Genomic DNA, 25,885 nt, shown 5'->3' on the forward strand with positions numbered 1-25,885 from the left:
CCGAGATGTCCAGATCCTGGTGCCATTTCATCAACTGCTGCTGCTTTTGTTAAGAAGGCAAACTGGGCCTCGCCTCTATGAGGCAAACAAAGCGAACGCTAGACGTTAGCTATCTGGAGATGGTACAATTCCATAGCTCAGTTAAACAGCGACATTTCAAGTAAGAGCAATTAAAAAAAGTTTGCACCACAAACATGCAGTCAAGCACGTTCCGACATCAAGTGCTATTTGCACTGCTTGGGCAAACAGAAAGGAAGTATTATAGTTTTCATTTTTAAACGTTTGAAGGTCACCTTTTAGGTTAGGTTGCTATTGTCTCAGTCTTGTTTTCATAGCTTCCTCATTCCTATCATCATATAATGTGGTACCATTCCAATTAGAGCCCAACCAATGACGGGGCCGATATGCTTTTGCAGATATAATAATCTGCATGCGTTTGATATAAAAGTGTTATGTGATGTGTTTGAGGCCATTCAGTAACACCGACGCCAAAGAGCATTGCCACAGTCATTTACAACATGTGCTGTTCAGTACATATGTTCTTTCATATCTAAAATATATATATCCACCCATTCTTGTATTCATAATGTCTGACAACAGGCAACAAGAATAAGCTAAATATAGGTATAAAATAATAATAATAATAATAATAATAATAATAATAATAATAATAATAATAAGTCAAAGTTTAAAAAGTCTGATCACAACATAAAGTACAAAAGTAAAAGTACTTACTGGCACAAACAGAGCCAGAAATCTAGGTGTAGTTATGGATTCAGACCTCAACCTGAACAGCCTCATCAAGACAATTACATAATCAGCCTACAATCACCTGAAGAATATATCAAGGATCAGAGGACTTATGTCTCAACAGGTAAAACGTGTCCATGCATTTATCTTCAGCAGACTCGACTACTGTAACGGTGTGTTTACAGGTCTCTGTAAAAAGTCCGTCAGAAAGCTGCAGCTGATTCAGAACGCTGCAGCTCGAGTCCTCACTAAGACCAGGAGGGTGGATCACATCACCCCAGTTCTGATGTCTTTGCACTGGCTTCCTGTCCAACAAAGAATTGACTTTAAAATCCTGCTGTTGGTTTACAAAGCACTGAATGGTTTAGGGCCAAAATACATCTCTGATCTGCTGCTACCTTATGAACCATCCCGACCCCTCAGGTCGTCTGGGACCGGTCTACTTTCTGTTCCCAGAGTCAGAACTAAACATGAAAACATGAAAACTGAACTAAGCAGCGTTCAGTTTTTCTGCTCCACATATCTGGAACAAAGTCCCAGAAAGCTGCAGGTCTGCTGAGACCCTCAGCTCATTTAAATCAAGATTGAAGACTTTTCTGTTTGCTGCTGCCTTTAATTGAACCACATTCAAGGATATTAATCAATTCCTGCATTATATATCAGTTTTAGGCTACCCATATTTCTGTAAGTTATGCTAGTTTCTTGTGTTATAGTGGAATGTGGATACATCAGAAAGCTGCAGTGTTGTGTTTGCAAGTGCCTCACCTCACTAAGACATGGCTAACATCAGCTCGCTAACAGCTAACCTTTCCCACGCCATCATCATTTTAGTTATCAACTGCACCCCTAGTACACACAGGGTGCTAAAATCCTCCTGACAGTAAAGCATGTTGACCCTTTCATGTAGACCTCACTGAGGCTACATCAACACTAATACATTTTGGTTTTACGACACAGTCACTACTGAAATGATCAAATTTGCTTTCCTTTTCGTTTTTACGAAGATTGTATCCAAGGAGCCCGATTCGGCTGCCAATCTCACAACTGAATCGTCGCAGAGCAAAACGTTGTAATGAAACAATGGATCATTAATCATTCCTTAATAACAACATGGCTGTTTAAAAATCAAAGAATAGGCCTACACTTATTAAAACACACGTGTAGACTGAAATCAGCCGGGGGAGGCACATAGAAACAGCTGTTTGCAGCTTGCTTCTCTCTCTCTCCTGCACCTTCTCGTCCCTGTCGTTTCTCGTCTGTAGATTGCTACCATGGGGCTGATAGAACTAGGACCGTAGTTCTATTTACAACCACGACAAGCAAGCAGAATAAGAAACCCCGTCTCTGTCTACTGAGCTCCACTCAGTGCGCACACGCACGCGCACACACACACACGGCCCTATTAGCTACCTTTTCAACCACTTGGGTTCAATATAGGCAAGGCAAGTTTATTTGTATAGCACATTTCAACAACAAGGTAATTCAAAGTGCTTCACATAAAACCATTAAAAGCATCAAAACATAAGGCAAAAGCAAAGGAGATTTAAAACATACATTGAAACAATAATTGATGTCTCCCTGAGACATTACGCTGCACGCAATCAATTAAGAACAGTGTAAGAAATAAAATACAGTAGTAAAATGCAGAAATGCAGGAAATTGATTAATATATTAATTGAATGTGGTTCAATTAAAGGCAGCAGCAAACAGAAAAGTCTTCAATCTTGATTTAAATGAGCTGAGGGTCTCAGCAGACCTGCAGCTTTCTGGGACTTTGTTCCAGATATGTGGAGCAGAAAAACTGAACGCTGCTTCTCCATGTTTAGTTCTGACTCTGGGAACAGAAAGTAGACCGGTCCCAGACGACCTGAGGGGTCGGGATGGTTCGTAAGGTAGCAGCAGATCAGAGATGTATTTTGGATATGGTGTAAAAGCCTTTTAAGGCAGATGGCCAGGCCCAGCCAGAGATTGCCACTGAAGTAGGAAGCAAGAACATTGTTTTCAGGGACGATGCCACTTTGTCTGGAGTGAAGAGGCAGCCATATTTGAACAACTCTTCCACCGTTTAGCCCTTTGTGACATGTCTTGTCACATGATGCTGGGCCCGGCATCATTTCAAACCATTTCTCCAAAACTCAGCCCAACATATTTTGACCGTTGGAAACTCTGAGATCTTTACTCAAATTTAAAATTAAGTTCTGTGGGTTTGAACAATGTTTGTTTGGACAGTGCGAGTCTGCAGGGCTCAAAATACCACACGCATCAGCACGGAAGTGCATCAAAAAATGTATCCGTGTATGGAATTCTCAGCTCTTCATGCATCTGTGCACGTAACTTGGGACAGAAAACATGTTGTGCAGGCTTGACAACTCTCGAGCATTGACCATAAGATGTCCATTTTCTCACGCAATGAAAAACTAATTTATTACAGATTAACGTTGCAGCGCGAAAAGTGGTCACTGTCGGCACGTGGACAGAGGCGACAGAGCAGCACCGTAAAACACTGCAGTTATGTAAGCAGTCAATTGAGTAAACCCGGTCAGGCCAGCCCCGCTAGGTCCGTTTGTGCCGTTATGGTACCGTACTTGGATCAGCCAAAGACAGCAATAATTCATTATGCATCGTATAGTAAATAAGTCTTATTGAATATGTGATGTCACCAAAGAAATCCTAAATCCCCAAAAGGTTTCTGGAATGTAATTTGCTGAGAATCACAATGGATTTCTGCAGAATATGTCCCCGACCATGACCATATACAAGTAGTTTTATTTCACATTATTGTACGGAGAAAACTCTAATTATATTGTGAAACTAAACTCTAATAACAATGAATAAGTGTCCTCTTGTTCAGAATGACTGCGGCAGAAATGCCAAGAAAAATGGACAAACTTACCAAATGGTGCATAGAAAACAATCTTTGATGAGCATGTACATGGAGTAGTATTTCAAGCACTGGTTTGAAACAACTAGCTGGCTGGCTTTTAGTGGTGAAAATCACCAGAGGCCCCACGATACGATATCACTATATGAAAGTCACGATACGATATCATGAAACGTAAGTCACGATACGGTATTATGACACGTAAGTCACGATACCACAATACGCAAGTCACAAAACAATATCACAATACGCAAGTCACGATACGATATTATCATGAAACGTAAGTCACGATACCACAATACGATATCACAATACGCAAGTCACAAAACAATATCACAATACGCAAGTCACGATACGATATTATCATGAGACGTAAGTCACGATACCACAATACGATATTATCATGAGACGTAAGTCACGATACCACAATACGATATCACAATACGTAAGTCACGAGACGATATCATCATCAAACGTAAGTCACGAGACGATATCGTCATGAAACGTAAGTCACGATACCACTATACGCAAGTCACGATATCATGACACGTGAGTCACAATACACAAGCCACGATACGCAAGTCACGATATCACGATATGCATTGGTAAAATCTTACCATTGGTAATTTTAATTATGTATTATAAGCTGCTTAGAGCTAGTGCTAGGAAATTAAACAGGTCACAATTCATCTATTTATGTTGCTGTAAAAACATCTCTTTAAAACAACTGGATTTATTCAAGTTTCTCACCAAAACTACATTTTACAAGATTACATTTGAACACATCATGATAACGTAATAATTTACTTTCGTCCAATACCTATTTTTACTGAATGGAGTTTGAACGCACCACAATGTAACTCAATGTAACCTCCTCACGGCTCTGAGCAGCACTTTATAACAGCTGTCAACGTTACTGCCGTTACTAGCTCTCCTCCAGTCGATTTCAAAACAGATTTGTTGTTCACATGCATCATTATCAGACCAGCGACTAGAAAGCATTAATGCTGAACTCCAGATCGCATATTTTCACCTAATACAGGCCGATAATGATGGGCAGTAAATTGGATTTCACACTTTGATGGTTCAACTTTGGAATTATCTGAGATTCACACGACTCTCTGGTCATTTTCTACATCTAAAATGCTCCCACGCTGCTGATTTAAGGCTCTTTTTGGCTGATGTAAGACTGGAGCGTTGGTTCCCTCTAAAACGTTTACAACACTTCAGGTGAGTGGCAAGACATTCAAACATACAAGACAAACCTGCGCGCACACACACACACAAGTGTTACAGGACATTTCACCGCACACACAAACATGTCGTTAATCAGGACATCCAAAATATCTTAGCTTCTTCAATTGTTATGGTTATGAAACCGTGACTTATATAACAGCAGTTATGGTCAAATTGGTAAATACAGACATCCCTAATTGCCATATTAATAGTTGATAAAAAAAAAATTTAAAAGATTAATACTTGGCGTTTGTGTATTGATGAAATATCGCCACGCAAAATAGCGTGATTCTATGCTGTATCGATTTTTTTTCTCCCCCACTCTTACTGGCTTTCTTAAATTAATAAAATAGTCTAAAGTGTCCTTTTTTCAGTCAGTAGAAAAGCTCGGTTCTACTATGAAAGCTTCGAAACCACCGAAGACGAAACTCAGCTCTTGGAAAAGAGCAAAACCTGTTAAGGCGAAGCTGCTTAGAGAATTTGGTACGATTGAAGTTAAATACTGTTGTGTGTTGTGTCCTACAAAATAAACTCACTCATTACTCTTTATTATGAAATGACAGTAGGCAAACCAGTGGCAGCAAACATCATGATTTGGAAACTGCCAAAATTCATGTAGTTGAGCAAAGAACATTATTCAGAAAAAATGAACAAGACTAATTTCTATCTATAGCAATTGTAAGGAATTTAAACCAACCTTTCACATGGAGCTAGTTCATTTTCAGAGTAAGTCCATAAGTATATTTATTCTGATAGCTAGGGCCAGATATCTACTTACTTGCATGCATTGTTCCTTTTGTCATGTTTGGAGGCTATATCAGGCTAAAGCTGGAGATTTAGTTGCTTTTTAGCCTTGCGTTGGCGTTCATATACCGGCCCATGCACAACACGTGCTCCACTAGAGGGCACACCAGAGAACTAAGACCATATAAAACTTATTGATGTGTATGTACTATATTGTTAATTCTGAGGTCACGGCAGAAAAAGAAACAGTGGTACCATCGTAGATGGTATGCGAGGCTCTTAAATAAAGCACTTTGACTTCTAAAATAGTTCCGTCACTATTTTGACAAGGACATTTGTCCCTGTGCAAAGGCAAAGACGCAGTGTACAAATGCAGAAGGTTGCTGGGAGGCATCAGCACACACATGATGTACACTGTATGCTGACTGACTGGTCAGGAAACACATCTACTTGTAGCCAGTGGGCCCAGACTGCCAAGATACTTCCACAACACTACAAGCCATAGAATGATTAAAATACACGGGAGTGCACTTCCAAAAGCTTGTGAGATTGAGACTGGAGTAGTAGCTTGTCGCAAAAAACTGCCAATGTGCTTTTGCTTAAGTCCAAAAACAGTGACTTAAAAGTGACTAATATATCAGTCCTGCTTTGAAACACATGCACAGCGATACATGGACAGTGCTGGACTGTTATTTACTGAGCTGCAATAGTGTCAGCGACAGCCAGTGTTTGGAATAGGACTACACTAACCAGCACGTTTCTTATTGTAACACTCCAGTTGATACGAATATTAGAAAAATATAAAATAATAATTGTATAATAAGATATCACAAGTGTTCCAGCAACAGGTCATACTGCTGGTGTACTTTAGCCCTGCTGTAATACACTTCATAAAACCTTCACACCGATTCCGGAAATTGACGCAATATCTCAAAGTATTCACAAAGAATGAACGTGTGTGTGTGTGAGTCCTCAAACCTTTAATCTTGACAGTGGGGGAGTTGGGTCCAGCGGACTGCTTCCTCCAGCCCCTCCAGTTCTGACAGAGGCTCTCGGCCTCTGAGATGAAGGAGCACAGAGAGTCTTCCTCGAACCGGTCCGAGTCTTCGAAGGAGAACCTCTCCCCATCCTCCCACTCGGCGAACATCAGTTCCATTACATCCACTTCTTAACTGCTTCCGAGTCCAGGGGACTGAGACTAGAGGTCACGGCCTTTCGCTTCAATCTAAAAGAATCAAGTGAGACCCGGCGGACAGTGTCCAACACTGGGGGAGAATAAGAGTCTGAAGACTGGGGGAGGGGAGGCCACTAGCAACCAGAACACAGCTGAGAGGCTTATTACCGCTGGGCCCTCACACACAGCCCCATAATACGGACTGTACTGAGCCAAACTCACCAGACAAGTGTTCTTACTGTCAAACACAACGAGGAGAATAGAGTGCTAAACTTAAAATGTCCATCCACTAACGGTATGCACGAACACACCAGATAGAGCTCCAACAGCGCTGACAAGGGATGTCGATGTGGTTCTTTAAGAAGTCATGAAGTTGTTCTACTTCTTTCAGACAATCAACTGGAACACTAACGTTGATATCTAGATTATCTGTTAACAGCTACACCAATCCCGAAAGTGTTTGTTTCATGGCGAAATACTTTAAAGAGTCGACGTCAAAAACACACGTAGCTTGTAGTAATGCCGGATGTCTTCTTTATTCTACATTTAGTGTGCTAGTTCTGTTAGAATGCTGGGCTGCTAATGCACATAACATTTAGCCGACGTTAGCTGAAATGCTAATTATGCTATTAACCGCATACTGCAACACAAACATCTGTCATCCGATGCAAACGACTATATTAAAGTTAAATTGGTTTACGAGCCCCAAAACACGTTTGTTCAGGTCGGTTTACCGTCGTTCTGCTCCGGTACAACCGTGTATTAGCTAAGCTATATGCATTAGCAATAGAAAGCTAACCCCAATCGGCTAACTTGAGCTAGCTTCAATAGCTGTTTGTTTACATTTACCGGTGACGATAAACACCTTTCGTACTGTACGAACTACATCTTATTTACAGTGCGTATCTTCTAGACTTTTGCATTGTCCTAGTTTACATAAGGTTATTATTTCGATCTTAATCCCCCTCCGAGCTCAATATTTTCCTTTCTTTGTATTAGTATGAGAGCCTCCTCTCTGACGTTCACAGCTGATACATCCCTCAATCAGCTCTGATGCAGGTATCTGAAGAGTCCTTCACATATCTTCCTTCCCGAGTGACACCGGCTGTCTGTCGTCTTGTACTCGCCTCTGCCTCCAAATGACACCGGGATTCCCAGATGATTTCCCGTATCCCCCTCGACCAGGCTCTATTAGAGTGTATCTGCCGGGGGAAGATGGCTCACCTCTCTTCGGCTCCTCCTCTATCAGCTGATCACAGCTTCCGGCTGCCAGCTCCAGGCAGCGTTTCAGAAGGCTTTCAGCTCGGATTGAGCCGTCTCCAAATCAAATACACCGACCTGATCATACTGTCACGTAGAGCGCTCTGACAGTTCAAACCTCATATTGGGCTTTTACATTCTTGACTTTCGATTTCATTTCTATGACCTTATAAATATGTCCCATCCTGACATGAAGAGCTTGTGGCCACATTGCTTACTTGAGGTGCACTGTCCCTGTTACAGTCATGGCTAGTGACTATGGCCCATAGTTATAATGGTTGAAGAACTTGTCAGTTCCTTTGCTGAGGTAAAATAGCAATAACACAAATTAAAATGACATAGGTACTAAGAAAATGTAGGGAATAAAAGAGAATATATTGATTAAGAAAAATGGAACCTCATCCGGATTTTAAAAAAAATATGTAGAACATTGGTCAATTCTCATTGTTGAATCTGAAATGTAGTTGTGTAGAAGTCTAATACAGAATGACATACTCAAGTAAAGTACAAATACCTCAAAACTAAGCACTTATTGAACGCACTAACTCATGTAGCATATATCAAGTATCTGAACCATCAGCACATTGTCTGCCTTACACTATGTTTGAAATTGTAAAACACACCTTTTCCAAATAACTACAGTTATCTACAATATACAAAACTAGAAGCATGTGTGTGTGTTTTTCAGTGGTGTATGAAGTACCCAAAAGCCATACTTGAGTAAAAGTAAAGATACCTTACTGGAAAACTACTCCAGTAAAAGTAAAAGTCACCTATTAGAATACTACTTGAGTAAAAGTCTTAAAGTATCTGATATTTATTGTACTTAAGTATCAAAAGTAATTTTCTGATATTAAATGTACTTAAGTATTGAAAGTAAAAGTACAAGTAAATGCTGGTAATAAAAAAGCAAAGGGTCAGAATTTTGAGAATTATGAAGTTTATTCTTTTAAGTGCTGTGGCACCATGACCAAGGACATGGAGCTGTGTTGAACATAATTGGGTCGGCTGTGATCCATCCAGGAGCAACAATGTTCAACATAACATATTGTACATAAGTATACTTTTGCATCTACTATGAACTTATCATCATAATTCTCCGAAAAGCAATATGACACTATGAAGGAGTTGTAACAGTGCGTTTATAAGTCTGCTCATTAGACTAGAGGATGTAGAGGGCAAATGCATAATATTATGTTCAGCAAAACATATCCACTTGATGCATCAGGTCAGTGTTTAGAGAAAGGACACCTGCCTTGTAAACTCCTATGGGCCTGATTTGAACACAACAGACAAAGGTTTTGCTCAAGCTGAATCTGCAATTGGGCGACTGCTACCATCATAACTCCATCCACAACATGACTCAAATATCAAAACATGATCAATACTAAAGCAGCAACACAGTCATTACTTGAAACTGAAAACTGTCCTGTTCATCTTCAAAAGACAATTCTATTAGAATGTAAAGAAGTTACATTGTATTAGAATGTAACTTCTTTACATTCTAATAGAATTTCCTGCAAAAGTCCAGCAACATGAGTCTGTTTTGGCTTGTTACATGCATACTGTCTTTTCAAAATAAACTTCCATCTTCACAGGAAACAACTAAGGTTTAGGCGATGAAACTACTTCGTTAGGTTTAGGAAAAGATCGTGGTTTGCGTTAAAATATCTACGGAAGTGGCGTTGCTTAAGTACGGAAGTCACGTCACAAATAAATCAACATTGGCTTCTCGTTTCACACACGGCACAAACTGCGGCCTCCTGGAGGAAACACCAGTGTTTGTTTGACCCATCCACCTCTCCTCATCCCACCCGTCCTGTGTGGAATTCTACTCAGGTAGTCGCTCGCTAGCTTATAGCATGTAGCATCCTGGACATCACTGGGAATCAACACACCGCGGCTTTGAGAGCACTTGTTTGCAATTGTGCATTAACGTGATTAACCAATGATTTAACTTGCTGCTAGGACCACTGATTCACCAAACATGCTTGCAGTCTGTGTTCCACCACAGTCCCCGACGCTGCTCTCAGGATTCATTTTGTTTCTGAAGATAGATTTGATTTTGTAGCGAGTAACGAAGGTTGCAGGGGAAATGTATCGGAGTAAAAGTATCAGTTTTCTTTGCAAAATGTAGTGAAGTAAAAGTAAAAGTCAACAGAAATATAAGTAGTAAAGTAAAGTACAGATATCCAAAAAAACTACTTAAGTACAGTAACGAAGTATTTCTACTTCGTTACTATACATCACTGGTGATTTTTTGAAATATCACACTCAATTATCAATCACCTGCACCCAGAATGCACCTGTGAAAACACCTGTTACAAACTAGATTGCTTAAAAATCTGAGATCGAGCCCTATAATTCGGACTCTTGGTGTCCACAAAAAATACTGTATTTAGTTAACGGTACAATACAGTAACAATGAAAAGCGTAAACTTTATTGGAGAGAGCTATTTATTTGGTAATTGTTTGTAAAGTTGTGCAAAAATACCACTTTTAGAGTCGTTAATACAGTTAAATGTTTGCTTTTGCCAAAGATGTAAGATGTTTCGTATTTTGAGTGTGTGTTTGGGGATTTTGTGTACAGAGGGCCCTAGAGGACCCCAGAAATTTTGTTTTAGCAGTTGCAAAAAAGTGTTATTAATTAATACGATAATTGTTTTGTTTCTGACTCGTCTCCATCTCTGTATTGTTGTGTGTGCAGAAGGAATACAGATCTTGCTGCAGAATTTGCTGTCCACTGCTATTGCAAACTTAATGTTTCCTCAACCTGTTTCACATTAAAAGCCTTCCAGCTACTCCCTAACTGGCTATTGAAGCATCAGCAAGTGCTGATTGTCATAAAGTTATTTTTGCCTTAGCTTTGTTATCGAGCATTGGTCTTACTGAATAAAATCCTTTGTGAGGGATTGTGTAAAATTGAATCATTAGTTTTGAGACATGTATTGAATGGTGTCGCCAAAATGAACAAAAGGCTTAAATTTTGACTGGAGACTAGACTAGACAAGTCGTGGAAGTTAGTGGAATTTGACCAGGTTAAAATGAACACTACTAAAATAAATACAGTTGTCTAACAAAGTCAAATAAATTAAATTGATAAAAGATGGAAATTGTATTGGCCAATGCAGAACATAACACAGAAAAAAGGTATACCGTATATAAACTACTCTGTATTCAAAAAATAAATACAAATGAATCATCCAACCCGTACCACAATATCAGCTGAAATGATGGAGGTTTAAAATATTTTCTTTGACACAGTGCCCCTCTCCAAGACGGGAAGCTCTTATCATATCAGTTGCTAATATACACATTCCCATATTCCTACACATAGTCGCAGTTAATCAGATGACTGATTGGTATTTTGGCCTTGTTATAAGGCTGTGTAGTGTAGACAGCCTATTAATGGACTTGCACTTATTACACGTTTTACTGGAGGCGGACAGACCTGTAATTACTTACTTCGCAAACACAAGTACATTTTGATGTCATTAAATGTTAGAATAATATGAATAACAGTCTTCATAGGTTAACTTGGTTCCTAGTACCCGGACCCAAATTGAAGTGCCACAGGTCTTGGGCCTGTGTGTCAGTGTGTGTTTCTCTTTTCCATCAATCCTGGTTGGACAGGTTCGACTCTCCATATGGAATAGTACCCATCAATAAATCAACATGTATGTTTTTCCACTGGTCCACTTTGTATCAGGTCCAACATTCTGGACCCATAGGGACTTGTATTGTCCAGCAATACTGCAGTGTGGGCAAATGTCAAATCTGCAACACATGATTAAATAAAGCAACCGTTTAACACTTGCTGCCAGCTCATCAGCAGGGTTCCTCAAAGTAAGACACAACATATGTTTCCCCTGCCACATGGGAATTTGGCAATATTACTGTGAGCATACTACATAAACATGCTTTTTAAAATGATGTGGAAAAAGAAACAAAGTCCATGAGTCCAGGGCCCCGTGCCACGTAAGTGCTTCAGCAAAGTCGATCAAATGTCCTATTAGCCAGCCTACATTAACGAGATGATTGAAGTCAGGCTATCTCGGTTCCTGCAAGGCTGATCCTCTCAAACAGTCTCGTGAATTCCAACCAGACGATCGGGATCAGGATGATTGCGCGTGCTCGTCCCACTTCAAAAGGGGGAAGCGTCGCTCACCGAAACCATGATGTTCTAACAGTACAATGTTAAATAAAGTCAAAGAAAGCGTCGCTTTTTACTCCGCTGACGACCAGGAGATGATCATGAACGCATATGAGGATTTCAAGACCATAATCACAGCAAAATATAACAGCGAGGGCGAGACAGGAAGCACGGCAAAATATCACAGACAAGTTAAATGCGTAAGTGTTGGAAATGTATCAGCTAATTTTAATGCCTCATCACCCCAACCAATCAGATTATATGTCTTTAATGTGCTGCTGGCAGTAGACTTCATGATGCATCATCCAATGAGATCTATAGCGACAATAATGATCTCAACTCTTTCAGAATAAGTAGATAAAAACAAGCCCAAAGAGGATCTAACTGATACTCATTAATATGAGGATATATGTACTGTATGCCCTTATGTATCATGTAGCCTACTATATATGTGTATATACATGTATGTGCAGATTACCATATAGAACTAGTTTGAATATGTGTGTGTGAGAATATGGGTGGATCAGTTTGTGTATTGTTCATAATCTGACATTCAATCAATTGAAGCAGTGAAAAGTAATAGTGCGTGATTCTCTGTGTTCTCATCATGAGTCCACCTTCATCATGTTCTACAATAATGATGTGCTGCTGTACTAATAACACTGTCATATCATTATGAGTGCTTTAACCTCGTGTATGCAACCAGCCATCAAGAGGACATGAGAGCAAGTAAACACTAAGCACACACACACAATTCAGAATGCTGAGTCAGCACAATATGTGCCATAATGTAATGAACACATCCATAAGTTTATTCAGCGCCAAATAAACTTTACGAACAGCGCGGCATGCAGCGGCTTTCCCCATGTTCTCCGCATCGCCGACACTGTACAACAACGCAGCACTCGCACAACAGCTCAAGGCTGCATCCAGTCTGTGGGACAGTCAGTGCTCGGCTGGGCGTGTGGTGTTCAATGTATGGCTCGAGAAGGTCTTATAAACACATGATTTCTTGTGGGCAGAATCGATAGCGCTCGTATAGGAAGTCATCGTGATGTGATGACGGATCTTGGCGATGTGGAAGAACTCTCTCCCTATAAAACGCTCATCGAACTAATATCCTCCTTCATCAGTGGATCTCTGAGGAAGGGAGCTGGACATTAATGCAACAGAGGCTTCTTAGTTTGCTCCGCTGCTTTTAAGGATCACCGTGTGTCTCACTTTACATGCATTTCATCAACTCCCGTATAACCCCCAGTATATGCGCAAGCGCATTAGACTACCGTATATGACAGGAGCTGCCATGTTTTCCGGGGGAGTGACAGCTTATCCAGCTACCTTAACTGAGCCTGCGCTGGAGCAGGTTCAAGCTTTTGGATGTGTTGCCATGGTGATTTTGCCGAACTTGCTTCGTGGAACCGAAAAGCCTGACCTACGTCATCTTATCCTGAAAAGTATCCGGCTAACTAAGTTAGACACGTACGTGGCACGGGGCCCAGGAGGCACAGAAGCAGTGGCCAAAACACACCTCCCGCCGCAAGCCCTGAAGTAAGGTCAAAACATTGGTCATCAATGGTAACACACATTTGTCAATACTGACTTCACCTTTTCTGAACTCTGCACACACTCAGCACAACAGAGGTCAATGTGGACCAAACCGTTGCATCGCTTTGGTACAAAATGCATGCAGGTGTAGCAAGAGAGGAGCTTGATGTTTCATTAAATATTTCTACACACGTCTTTCTGAAGAAGAAATGATTCATTTCAATAATTCTACATATGTGCACATCAGCGTTACAGCGTGTGAACCACTGGTGGCACTTTCTTGCTGTCTCGAAACTGCATTCTCAATTCTGTTTGGGCTTAGGCAACAAAACGACTTGGTTGGGTTCAGCAAAAGATCATGGTTTGGGTTCAAATCAGTTTCTTACTTTTGGTTTCACACAGGATATGAACATAAGTCTACTGGGTGGAAGTCCTGTATTTGACCGACCCACACAACCTCCCCTGTATCTGGACTTTGATTCAATGTATTTGTGATCAAAAACAAAACGTCAGAAACAAAAAAAAACATTCTCCCCAAATGTAACTGATGATCCAGTTTGTTTTGAAGCTGAAGCCCTTCGTCACACGCAGCACCTGTCTGCTGTGTCAGCTTGACGGCCTCCTTCCAGTTGTGTGGGAACGTATATTTTAGGAGAGCAGGCTGGTATTCCTGCATCTGTAGCTGTCCTTTACTAACTGAATATGTAACATTTTGTATTGAATTATTGGAATTCATTAGTTTCATTTTCTGCACTTGGAATTACTACGAATAATTATTGTCAAAATGTAATTATTATTACCGATACAAAGCAGCTGATTGAAGCATATTAGAGCATCTGTGACACTGTGAAGAAGCCCAAGTCATGCAATAAACAAGCGTCCATATTGTCGTTGTAGTGGAGTCTTGGTTTATGCTGAATAATTGACATAAATGTATAAATGAGGCATCACTACACCAGTGATACATGTTGTGATGCTACTTGTTAGTGTTTCTGTGGTTGATCCTGTTGCTCTGAGCTGCGAGTCAGTAAAGAGAAGTGTGAACGTTTCTGATGAGGTGAACTCACAGGAAAATGTAGAAAACGGTTTTATTCTCCATCATCAGGTTTTGAAGGGTTTGTTGATGACCTTGTCAATCCATCTCAGAAACCTGCTAACACGTGTGTACACTCCAGGGAATGAGGGGTTACCACAGCCGTGACCCCAGGAGATGACTCCCGTCAGCACCCAGCGGCCCCCTTCCCCTTGGCAAACCAGCGGACCCCCACTGTCACCCTGGCAACTGTCCACACGGTGGCGCTCCGACAGGCTGCCAGCACACAGCATGCGGCTGGTGAAGCGGTCATTGTAACGCCTCTTACACCTCCAGGCTGGGAGCAGGGGGACCCAGGCCTGGAGCAGCGTCCGGGAGTACTCCGAGTCTGAGAGCAGGAAGAGTACAGACATGTGAAGATATCTTATAGATGTGTGAATAATGAAGCAAAGCTCCTATGACGTCCACAATGCATCATAAACATACTAATAATCTGCATATAGCACTGTATAGTTATAGTTATAAGCACATCTATAAAGTGATAGGTACAAATACACTGAACCACCACTTGGTGCCTCTGGTGGAGAGGAGGCGAATAAACCGGAAGTTTCCAACAGTCTTGCATTCCTTGTTCTGTTTGTGATGGCAGTAATAGGTCAACAATAACAATACTAACAACAACAACAACAACAACAACAATAAGTCCTTATAAAATGTTTTATGAAATGTTATGATTGTCATAAACCATTATGAATATTTATGAGGGCTTTTACAACGAATATACTGTGCTATAGGCAGATTATAATACATTATGTTAATAAGGCGTTATAGACGCAATAGCAAAAGTGGTGGTCGTGTTATTGATACTATTATTAAGTACAGTGATGATTACTGTGTGTCTTTATTAGTTATTAGTATCATAAATATTAAAAATAAATACATTTTCTACAGCGCTTTCAAGATACCCAAAGACGCTTTACAAGGTAGAGACAAACACAACAAACAAAAAAAGAAAAAAAAACAACAACAAAAAAAAAGAATAGCTGGAGAAGCTGTGCTGAATAGGTCATGTAATGGAGGGTAGGGTGCCGGGGTTAGCAGGTGAAGGCGAGTATGATAAGTTATACAGTGATCATGTGTACAGACTTCTCAAAAGTCTCTCCAGCTGTTCAAGCCGACTGACAGCTGATCCAGATGTGATCATCAGCCCCGTCATCAGAAACAGACGTCGCTTCACGTGACGCTTCAGAGGAACGTCTCATGTCTCTTCAAACATATTTCCTCGTTTCCTCTGTCCTCGCATGGTTTCCTTGCGTCTCTCCATGCATCCTTGGTGGGAGGGACTAAGACGCAAGGAAAAGACTCAAGTGAGGGAAATGGGGACGCAAATAAGAGACTTGGGATGTACCCTTAGTCTAGACTCTAGACGGAGATCATCTCGAAAACTATGCTGAAACGCGTGTGGACGGAGATCGTATTAGTGTGGATGTAGACTCAGGGAGTTGCAACAGAGGGCTGAACAGCCGCATGCGGCTCCGGAGCCGCATGTTGCCGACCCCTGACCTAAATGCTACACACTGGCCCTTTAAGATGCTGATGGTAAAATGCTTCTGTTACGTTAAGATGAATAGCTTATGACAAACAGTTGTTTTATCCCGTAGAGTTTACCTGTGATGCCCCAGCCAGTGATCACACAGGCAGCCGGCCTCTTCTCCCACTTGTTCCCCGGCTCTGGCAGACACACGGCGCCGGTGTGAGGGTTGAATGCAACACAGTTGCCCTCTGTGCCTTTGAGCCGCAGCAGGGCGATGTCATGCTCCCAGCCCTGACTGTGGTATTTCCTGTGGATAACGATGCGTTCGGGTGACAGGGTGCGTTCAAAGTCATCCTGCTCCTCAGTATGGTAGTCACCCAGGCGCAACAGGTAGCGGGTTGGGTCTCTGCCAAACCTGGAAGAGCAAAGCAAATTTGTAAATGATGGTTTTGATGAATGCCCATCGTTTAATATGATAAATGGTAAATAGACTGTACAGTACTTGTACAGCACTGTTCTAATCTTCCGACCACTCAAAGAGCTTTAACACTACATGCCATTCATCCATTCAGACCCATTCATACACTGATGGCAGAGGCTAACCTGCCCATCAGCACTGGTCTAACCCATTCACACCACACACACACCGTGGGTACAGCCTTCTGGAGCAACTTGGGGTTAAGTGTCTTGCCCAAGTACACATGGACATGGACTAGCAGAGCCACGATATGCAACCAAATAGGCGTCCATGGTGAAGACCAGTTAATGTAAGAGAAACAAAATGCAAAGTGCTAGAAATAAAAACAAACACTGCCCAAAGGCAAGTTGATTCCATTAAACTGATACACTTGAGAGAACCAATTAAAGAACATGGTTTTACTTTGTTCTGGTTTCAAAATAAAATGTACACGGTAAGACATACTTCAGCTTACAGAGAGCGAAGAGTCATAAATGTTGCGTCAAAAATCCAAATTCAGAAACGGGTAACGGTAAGGAAAACTTTCTGAAACTAAGGCTTTGTTTATCAAAACTAAATACGAATTATCTTACTTATTTTGCAAAAGCAAAGACTCGATTGAGATTTAGCAATTCATTCCAAACTCTATGAACTCTTTTAAAAGTGGTATTTTTGCATCACAACTGAATTTACAGCAAATAAATAAATAGCTCTCTCCACATGCCAACTGCACACTAACGTGCTTAGTAAAAGACACACTGTTACCTAGTCTTTGTAGTGTGCTGTAAATATAATCATATATTAAAAACAGTAACTATGACTTTAAACTGGAGCTGACATGGACATAGTTGCTGTGTTATACTGTGAACTATGTACATATATCCTATTTATAGGGCTCAATCTCAGATTTTTAAGTGATCTAATTGGTAACAAGTGTTTTCACAGGTGCATTCTGGGTGCATTGATCATTGAGCGTGATATTTCAGACAACACACAGGCTTCTAGTTTTGAATGATGTGTATATTGTAGATAACATGGAAAAAAGTGTGTTTTTAGAATTTTAAACTTCGTGTAAAGCAGACAATGTGGTGATTGTTCAGCATACCTAATCAGCAGATGCATACATACAGGACATACATATATGCATACATACACACATACATACAGTACATACGTACATACATACAGTATATACATACATACAGTACATATATGCATACATAGACACATACATACATATATACATACATACGTGAGTAAGTGCTTTCAATGATTGTGCCACAAGTTGTTATGTCTTGGAAATTCCCCAAAAAGCTATAATGCATAGCTGGAATGGATTTTGTGACATCAACCAGAGGGACACATGGTAACAGGGACCACTAGAGGGAGCTGTCTCCTACCTCTTGAAGCAGTGGGCGGCGGTCACAACCCAGCAGGGGTTGATGAGTGACGCTCCACACAGAGGATGACTTCCTCTGGACTGAGACCTGAGCCACAGAGACACCTGCCAGGGCCACTCACCCCTGAAATCACACACACAAGCCAGAGTTAGGCTTTCAGGGGGCTGCTGCTGGCTGAAACTGCTGCACACACACACACACACACACACGCACACACACGCACACACACACACACACACACGCACGCACACACACACGCACGCACACAGTGGTGTTTCCATCACTTCAGAGGATATTACACTGACTTACATTAATTTCCTGGATATTTATCCGAACCATAACCCTTACCCTCACTTTAACCAAGAACTACGTCTTCACCTTAAACAATTTACATTATAAGGGACATGCTTTATTTGTCCCCAAAAAGAAGGCGAGTCCCCACAAAGTGACTGTTTAAACAGATTTATGTCAACACAAGGAATACACACACAAACACACACGCGCACACAGGTGTGCTGTTATGGAGACAAGTCGCTCCCACACCGGAGGAGAAATCAGTTCATGGCCCTCCACTGACTTTGTATTGTGTGAAGGTTTCCCTTCTTGTAACAGACGCCTCAAAGCTGCTGTGTGGTGAGAGGCACTACCAACGAGGTAAAGAAGCTGGGGGAACCCAGAGGATACAGCCAATAAGATGTGAGGCATCAGCAGGAACAATGGGGGAACTGTGGGATCCTGACACTCAGGATGCTAACGTCACGTGTGCAACAAGCATTTTGTCCAAATATCATTTTTAGGCTACCCATATTTCTGTAAGTTATGCTAGTTTCTTGTGTTATAGTGGAATGTGGATACATCAGAAAGCTGCAGTGTTGTGTTTGCAAGTGCCTCACCTCACTAAGACATGGCTAACATCAGCTCGCTAACAGCTAACCTTTCCCACGCCATCATCATTTTAGTTATCAACTGCACCCCTAGTACACACAGGGTGCTAAAATAACATTGCATGCTGAAATCTGATGCTTTTAGCTGCAGGCATTCTGATAGTGTTTCAGCCCTTGGTGGCATAGTGCTGATTGTTTTCCCCTCTGGTGGGCGTGGTTTTCAGTGTGACGCGTTGTGCTCATAGACATTGGTGTTCCATGGATGTGCAGGGGCTTAAAGAGACAATGTGAATCAATGTGTGTGAATCTACACTCATTCCACTGGAGAGTGTGATGGTACAAACCTCAGTGACTTATCTCCTCCTATGATCCGGCGTCGGCGGCGCTGGTTATTGCGTCTCGTGCCACAGGTCTGCATTGCCACAGCAGCATCTCCCACGGGATCCAGAGTGTAGTCACAGATGACGCCTGCATCCTCACTGTGGCGACAGTCCTGACTGTCTTGACCCACAGCCGGACATTGGCCTAAGGACACCTCAGTGCCCGAGCATCGGACGTTGTCCAGATGGATGGGACCTTGACCCTCCCCAAAGTACGCCATGGATCGAGCTTTAGCCACACCGCTGGGAGGTCAGCACACAAAGACACACAGCACCGTGATTATTAGTTCCTTTTCTTATATAAATACATACTGTATATTACATGAGCGTTACTTTACTGTTTTAATTCCTCTTAAAAAAAAATCACATTTGTTTGTATGACATTTTTTGACTCTTGTTTTGTTTCCTCCTATTTTTTCCAGAAATAAATATGATTATCTCAGCCCTGATGAAACCAAAAAAATGTTCGCCTGAATAAAAGCTCTTAATCAACCCTTTTTCTCCTGCTCTGCCAAAGAGTGACTGAGTGACACTGAGTGTTACTGTGTGTATCTGTTGATCTGGCTGCTTTACATAATTGCCCACAGAGATAAATAAAGTTGTGTTGAATTAAATACTCACATTCCTCGAGGCACTGGCCCAGGAGGTGCAGTCACAGCCATCTTTGACTCAAGCCTAAATCTAAACTAAATCATAACTCATTTGAAAGCCTTCTTTTACATCCAACCTAGAAAAGTCTACAGCCAATTCTATTTGTTATGGTGTACCGCGCCCCAAGTCTGTATGCTGAATATCTGTCTGTATTCTCAGCAAAACGATGCAAACCTAAGAACACAGAACAATCTAGTAGCGCTCAAACTCCTGCATCACAGCAGGATTTGCAGCAAACAACAACTAAAACTCCAACAACACCGGCAGAAACCACAACTACTTGTGTCTTTGTCTATGGATGATCTGACAGCAGAGGACCTCACTGAGAGAGGATGTCTCTATCCTGATCCAAGAGTTCTCTGAACTTCTACAAGCCTCATTGGACTCACTTGCAGACAACATGAACTCTTTCCAGAGCTGGCGAAATACTTTGAACGTTTTAATGGTAGCATTACCAAGGTAGTCCAAGCCGCTTTCTTCTGGATGACCTCGAGAATGGGTCACAGAGAGCCAATCGGACGGTAAAGACGTTTGAGTTCATGGTGCAGGTGTTGATGTAGGTGAAGCTTTCTGAAGTTTGGTCTGCACCACTGAGAGCCCACTGGACCCTGACCTTCAAATACGGCCAAGATATTTGTTGGTGTGTTTTTCAAATGCAGCAGAAGGAGCCTGCATTCTGAGCCAGAAACCACAAACTGAAGTACCAAGGAGACGTTAGAAGGATCTATCAAGACCTCAGCGCAGCACTCGCTAAAAAGCGGGCTTCATTCAACAGTATAAAACATTCCCTGTTCCAAAACAACGTCCTGTTCCAGGCCCGGTATAACAACTGAGTGTAATAAGCTTGGGAGCCTTCGTGGACAGGAGTATTTAGAGGATGTACTACCAGACGTTTTGGGATATCGTGTTTTTGCCTGCAGATTGCCTCACAGAGAGGAACAAGTATAGTCCTGCTTTTAGTTTCCTTTTTGCTTGAGACGTGGGACAGGGATATGGAGACGTGGGACAGGGATAGGGAGACGTGGGACAGGGATATGGAGACGTGGGACAGGGATATGGAGACGTGGGACAGGGATATGGAGACGTGGGACAGGGATATGGAGACGTGGCAGGGTTCTAAGGACGATGATGAAGGCTTTAACAAGACCAGCTCATTAAATAAAGTGGAGTACTCTATTTCCACTTCTCTTGAACTCTATAAAAGGGAGCTTGACCTCCAAACTCAATATCATTTGTTCATCAGCTGGAGAGACAGAACGACTCTTGTTAAAGTCACGTGGATATGTCTTTGAGCATCGGGACAAAGCTGGCTGTCTTTCAGCAAAACAACTGAAGTGCAGATCAGTTGATCAACAAATCCCACAAACGTTGAATGTCAATGAATGAAACATTTACCTCCTTCTATTCAAACTTATATACGTCACAAATATCAAACGACAGAACTGATATGGAACATTCCTTCAACAATCTTCAGGCTCCTTCTATAAGCACAATGCACAGGGCTGAGACTGAACTCCCTTTACAACATGCAGAAATCATTAATGCAACAACGGCAATGCAAAGCGGCAAGGCGCCTGGTCCAAATGGCTACCCAATAGAACTCTTTAAAAGATTTTCCAACAAATGATCTATAATTGTACTTGATATGTTCAATGATGCTTTGTCCCCTGGGTTGCTCTCACAAACGCTGACTGAAGTATCGACCTAAACCGGGTGAAGATAATGCAGACTGTGGCTCATATCATGCCGTCTCCCTCCTGAACTGTGATGGGAGATCTGAGCCAAAGCTCCTCCCCTTCGACTACAAACCACAGGCATGACGTGATCTCCAACGACCAAACCAGGTCATCTCAGGACGACATTCATTTACAAATAAAAGACGGCTTTCAATCGTACCCGCTCTCCTGCATCCAGTTAGAAACCAGAGGTGGTCATCTCACTGGACGCAGAGGAAGCTTTGAAATAAATGGGGTTTGGTCCTACCGGTAATTATATTTCATGGATTCAACTCTTACACCTCGCCCAAAGCTTCTGTAGTCACAAATGCTCACAGTAATCACAGCAATCACAGTACTTTGAGCCGTCAGGGATGACCAATCAGTCCACTGCTGTTTGTAGTGATCGCACTCAAATCTTTACCACCAATAATTGGAATTCATAGAGGAGGAGAGCATCATTTATCTATAAGCAAATCATTTGTTGTTATACATCATTATCAGACCCCATTCTAAGTGTCCCTCATATTGCCCATGCTCTGAAGAGATTGGATACATGTTCTGAACTTAAGTAAAAGTGAATGCTACCCTGTTAACAGCCTGGCTCTTTAAGTAAAGGATCGTGTCATACCGTTCCAAAGGTCTAGAAATGGCTTTAAATATATATGTAAATATACTGTGGTTTTAACATCACACAAGACATGCAGAGCCTTTATCAGGAAAACCTTTCTCTTCTATTTGAGAAAATCAAACGAGATCGAAAGAAATGGAAAACAGTTAACTTGTCCTCAGCAGGATAAATGATTTGTATTAAATTGAATGTGCTCCCCAAATTCCCTTTTCTGTTTCAATGTATTCCACTTCATCTTCCTTACTCTTTCTTTAAATCTAAGGACAGAAATCGCTTCATTAATATGGAACGATAAGAGACCTAGAGATGTGTAGAACTATGACAGAGGCCTAAACTACCGGGCTCTTCCAAATCTTTGCTATTATTATTGGGCCGCAAATGTCCAAAAGATGATTTATTGGCTTCATACTGCAGACATAGGGTGGTGCCACCTTGAAGCTTCTTCTTTCACGTCGACGTCCACACCAGAAGGTAACATGGGTGGAAAAAGTTCAAAATCAGCGGAACCGGAAGGTCCGATTGTTGAATTAATGCGACAGAAACACGGAGAGTCATGTTTGGAATGTCTTCCATACTGGTCAGAAGAGTTTGGGTTTCCAGAAAATGGCTCATTAAGTGCCGCTAAACTTAAAATGTTACGAGGGGATTTAGAAGGTAAACTGAAAGAAATGAAAAGTGGCAAAAAGGTTCCACATTCAACGAATATATGAATCAAATTCCTGCATTTTACTACTGTATTTTATTTCTTACACTGTTTAAAAAAAAAAAAAAAATGTTTTAATGCAATGAATGTTCTTAATTGTTTTTAAATCTCCTTTTCTTTTGCCTTATGTTTTGATGCTTTTAATGGTTTTATGTGAAGCACTTTGAATTACCTTGTTGAAATGTGCTATACAAATAAACTTGCCTTGCCTTGCCTTCTCAACATCTCTCAGAGCCCTGGTCACTTCCAGCCTTCGCTGATCAATTTACTGACAAACTAGTCGTCATCAACACCCTTAATATATGGTTTCACTTTAGACAGGACTAAATTTTCCTGTCTGATTTACATTTTTACGGCCAACACCTTTTGAGACATTTCATGCAAAACCAAAAATGTCAACCTGCTGGTGGCACAAGACAAAACGTTAGAGCATCACAATAGTCGATAGGATCCGTACTGAGGTAATTATGAATGTCTGTACACAATTCCATAGCCATCTCCAGAGCCACGCTGCTAGCATGGCTGAAAATATAACTCTAACAAGATGTCATTGAACTTCCATGTCTGGCTCATGCCCTCTGACTCTTTAGGTTGAGACTGGACTATCCTCTTGGGTCTTCTGTCTGTTTTTTCCTTGTTTCATTTCTTTGAAGTTAACTCAAAACTTAACTGTGCCTTTCAAGTTATTGTCTGCCTTCATTAGTTTCACCTGTCTCTCCTAGTTACATGTGTTCCCGCTCACCTCGTCCCACTTCTCCATTACTTTCCTTTTCAATTTTTGACACTGAGTGAGCTTTTGACCAGCTTCCTGAGGCACAAATATCAGAGAGGGTATAATCATACTAACGTGAATCCCAGCTGTCGGCAAACCACAGCTGCATTGACATCATTCCAGTCATCATCACACACGCTTCCCCACTGGCTGTTAATGAAGACCTCCACTCTGCCCTCCTTCCTGCTCTCTCCAGCAACCAAACGCACCAGAGGGCCTGCAAACAAACGTGAGAGGGAAAACTTCTTTTGTTCTTTATTGTGATAGTTATTCATGCCCTGTCATTTTCAGATACCTTTACAATGGAAATATACATAAATGTCACAAGCGGGAAATGTAACTTCCTTCCCTTTATAGCCACCAATGTGTGTACTTACCAATAGGAGTCAGAAGGCCTGGTATCTCATTGGTATCAGCTCCCCTCTCACAGAGGACGCCCACATCCTCACTGTGGGAGCAGTCATGTTGGCCGAACTCAGAGTGGCTGCAGGCCAGTAAATTGGCCTCTGTTCCCCGACACTGCACCTCGTCCAGCAGGATCAGCCCGCGGCCTTCTTCATACACCCCGTCAGGAGCCACCTTCGCTCGACCCCTGCAGACAAGGCACAACAACAGCACGTCTACCTCTCTTTGGACACTCGCTTTAAAGGTGCAAAGAACAGCATCCCCAAAACTCTGGTCAATGTGAGGAACTCTTCTGTGGAAATATCTGTTTATTTAGGTTGCTGAAATAACAGAAATAGTATAATTTCCTATAATTTGCAGATTCTGTTCAATTCAATTTGGAACCATTTTCTCCAGATTTTGAAAAATGCAAATTAGGTTTTCTATGGACTTAAATATCTAATAAGTGTGCGTACGTGTTTATTTTGATCAGAACTAAAACGTTTTTGTCTTATATTCATTTAATCAGAGATATGAATGAATGAATGAATGAATTTTATTTATATAGCGCTTTTCACAGACAGTACTATCACAAAGTGCTTAACAGAGCAGACATTTAAAAGCATAAAAAACACAATGTGACCCTAGGGTCAATAAATTATCTACACAGAGTGAATAAAAAATGTTAAAGAATAAAATAAAAATAAAATAAAAATGTAAAACATATTTTAAGAGCAGGTCTAGGACATGGGTTTACTTTTACACAAACGCCAGCCTAAACAGGTGGGTTTTTAGCTGGCTTTTAAAAGTATCCACAGTATCTGCGAGGCGCAGAGTGGCAGGCAGAGCATTCCAGAGCCTCGGGGCCACTGCCTCAAAGGCTCGGTCACCACGGCTCTTAAATCGTGTGCGTGGGACTGACAGAAGACCTAGAGCATTTGACCTGAGAGTGCGGGCGGGTGAATAGGGGCGAAGTAGATCAGCTACATAAGTCGGAGCCTGACCGTGAAGTGCTCTGTAAGTGATGGTGAGAATTTTGAAGTGTATCCGAGATGCTACAGGAAGCCAGTGGAGAGATCGGAGTACGGGGGTGATGTGAGACCGTCGGTTTGTCCTGGTGAGTAATCTGGCGGCAGCATTTTGGATGACCTGCAGACGGTTAAGAGCAGATACACTGAGTGATGTGAAAAGTGAGTTGCAGTAGTCAATGCGAGAGGAGATAAATGTGTGTATGATCATTTCTAATTCAGGCGTTGATAATACAGATCTCAGTTTACTGATATTTCTTAGATGGAAGAAACATGACCTGGACAGCTGCTTAACATGAGGGTCAAATGACATGGAGCGATCAAAGAAAATCCCAAGATTGCGCAGGTTGCAATGGGAAGCAGAGGAGAGTGGACTAATAATCTGCCTGATCATGGGGACAAACTCCTCTGGAGCAATAACTAGGACCTCCGTCTTAGAGTCGTTGAGTTGCAGGCAGTTTTCTGCCGTCCAGTCTCTGATGGCATTGACACAGTCCAGGAGCCGAGTTAATGTGAATGCCTCGCTGGGTTTGAATGACAGATGAAGTTGGATGTCGTCTGCATATAAGT

The 25,885-nt window shown here is 41.6% G+C and overlaps 2 protein-coding genes across 4 annotated transcripts in view; both read right to left on the reverse strand.

Annotated features, from left to right (window-relative positions):
- zswim8 (zinc finger, SWIM-type containing 8) overlaps positions 1 to 7,949 on the reverse strand; it is a 37,869-nt gene extending 29,920 nt beyond the window's left edge. For both annotated transcript variants that reach the window (XM_079280070.1, XM_079280069.1), the window contains exon 1: positions 6,590 to 7,949. In XM_079280070.1, the coding sequence (XP_079136196.1) occupies positions 6,590 to 6,767 (178 nt within the window). In that variant the 5' untranslated portion in view covers positions 6,768 to 7,949. The remainder of the gene's footprint in view (positions 1 to 6,589) is intronic.
- Positions 7,950 to 9,005: 1,056 nt separating this feature from the next.
- Positions 9,006 to 25,885, reverse strand: part of LOC306785419 (neurotrypsin) — a 40,492-nt gene continuing 23,612 nt past the window's right edge. Inside the window, exons 9-14 of one of the 2 annotated variants that reach the window (XM_079279786.1) lie at positions 24,281 to 24,495; positions 23,979 to 24,120; positions 19,396 to 19,674; positions 18,168 to 18,290; positions 16,445 to 16,725; positions 9,006 to 15,164 (exon numbers count right to left, since the gene is read on the reverse strand). In XM_079279786.1, coding sequence (XP_079135912.1) covers positions 14,845 to 15,164; positions 16,445 to 16,725; positions 18,168 to 18,290; positions 19,396 to 19,674; positions 23,979 to 24,120; positions 24,281 to 24,495 — 1,360 coding nt within the window. In that variant the 3' untranslated portion in view covers positions 9,006 to 14,844. Of the gene's footprint in view, positions 15,165 to 15,860; positions 16,120 to 16,444; positions 16,726 to 18,167; positions 18,291 to 19,395; positions 19,675 to 23,978; positions 24,121 to 24,280; positions 24,496 to 25,885 lie in introns of those variants that run through there. The other variant, XM_079279787.1, reaches the window with a different exon arrangement.

This window comes from Melanostigma gelatinosum (genome assembly GCF_949748355.1).
Source record: "Melanostigma gelatinosum genome assembly, chromosome: 12".
Classification (NCBI taxonomy): domain Eukaryota; kingdom Metazoa; phylum Chordata; class Actinopteri; order Perciformes; family Zoarcidae; genus Melanostigma; species Melanostigma gelatinosum.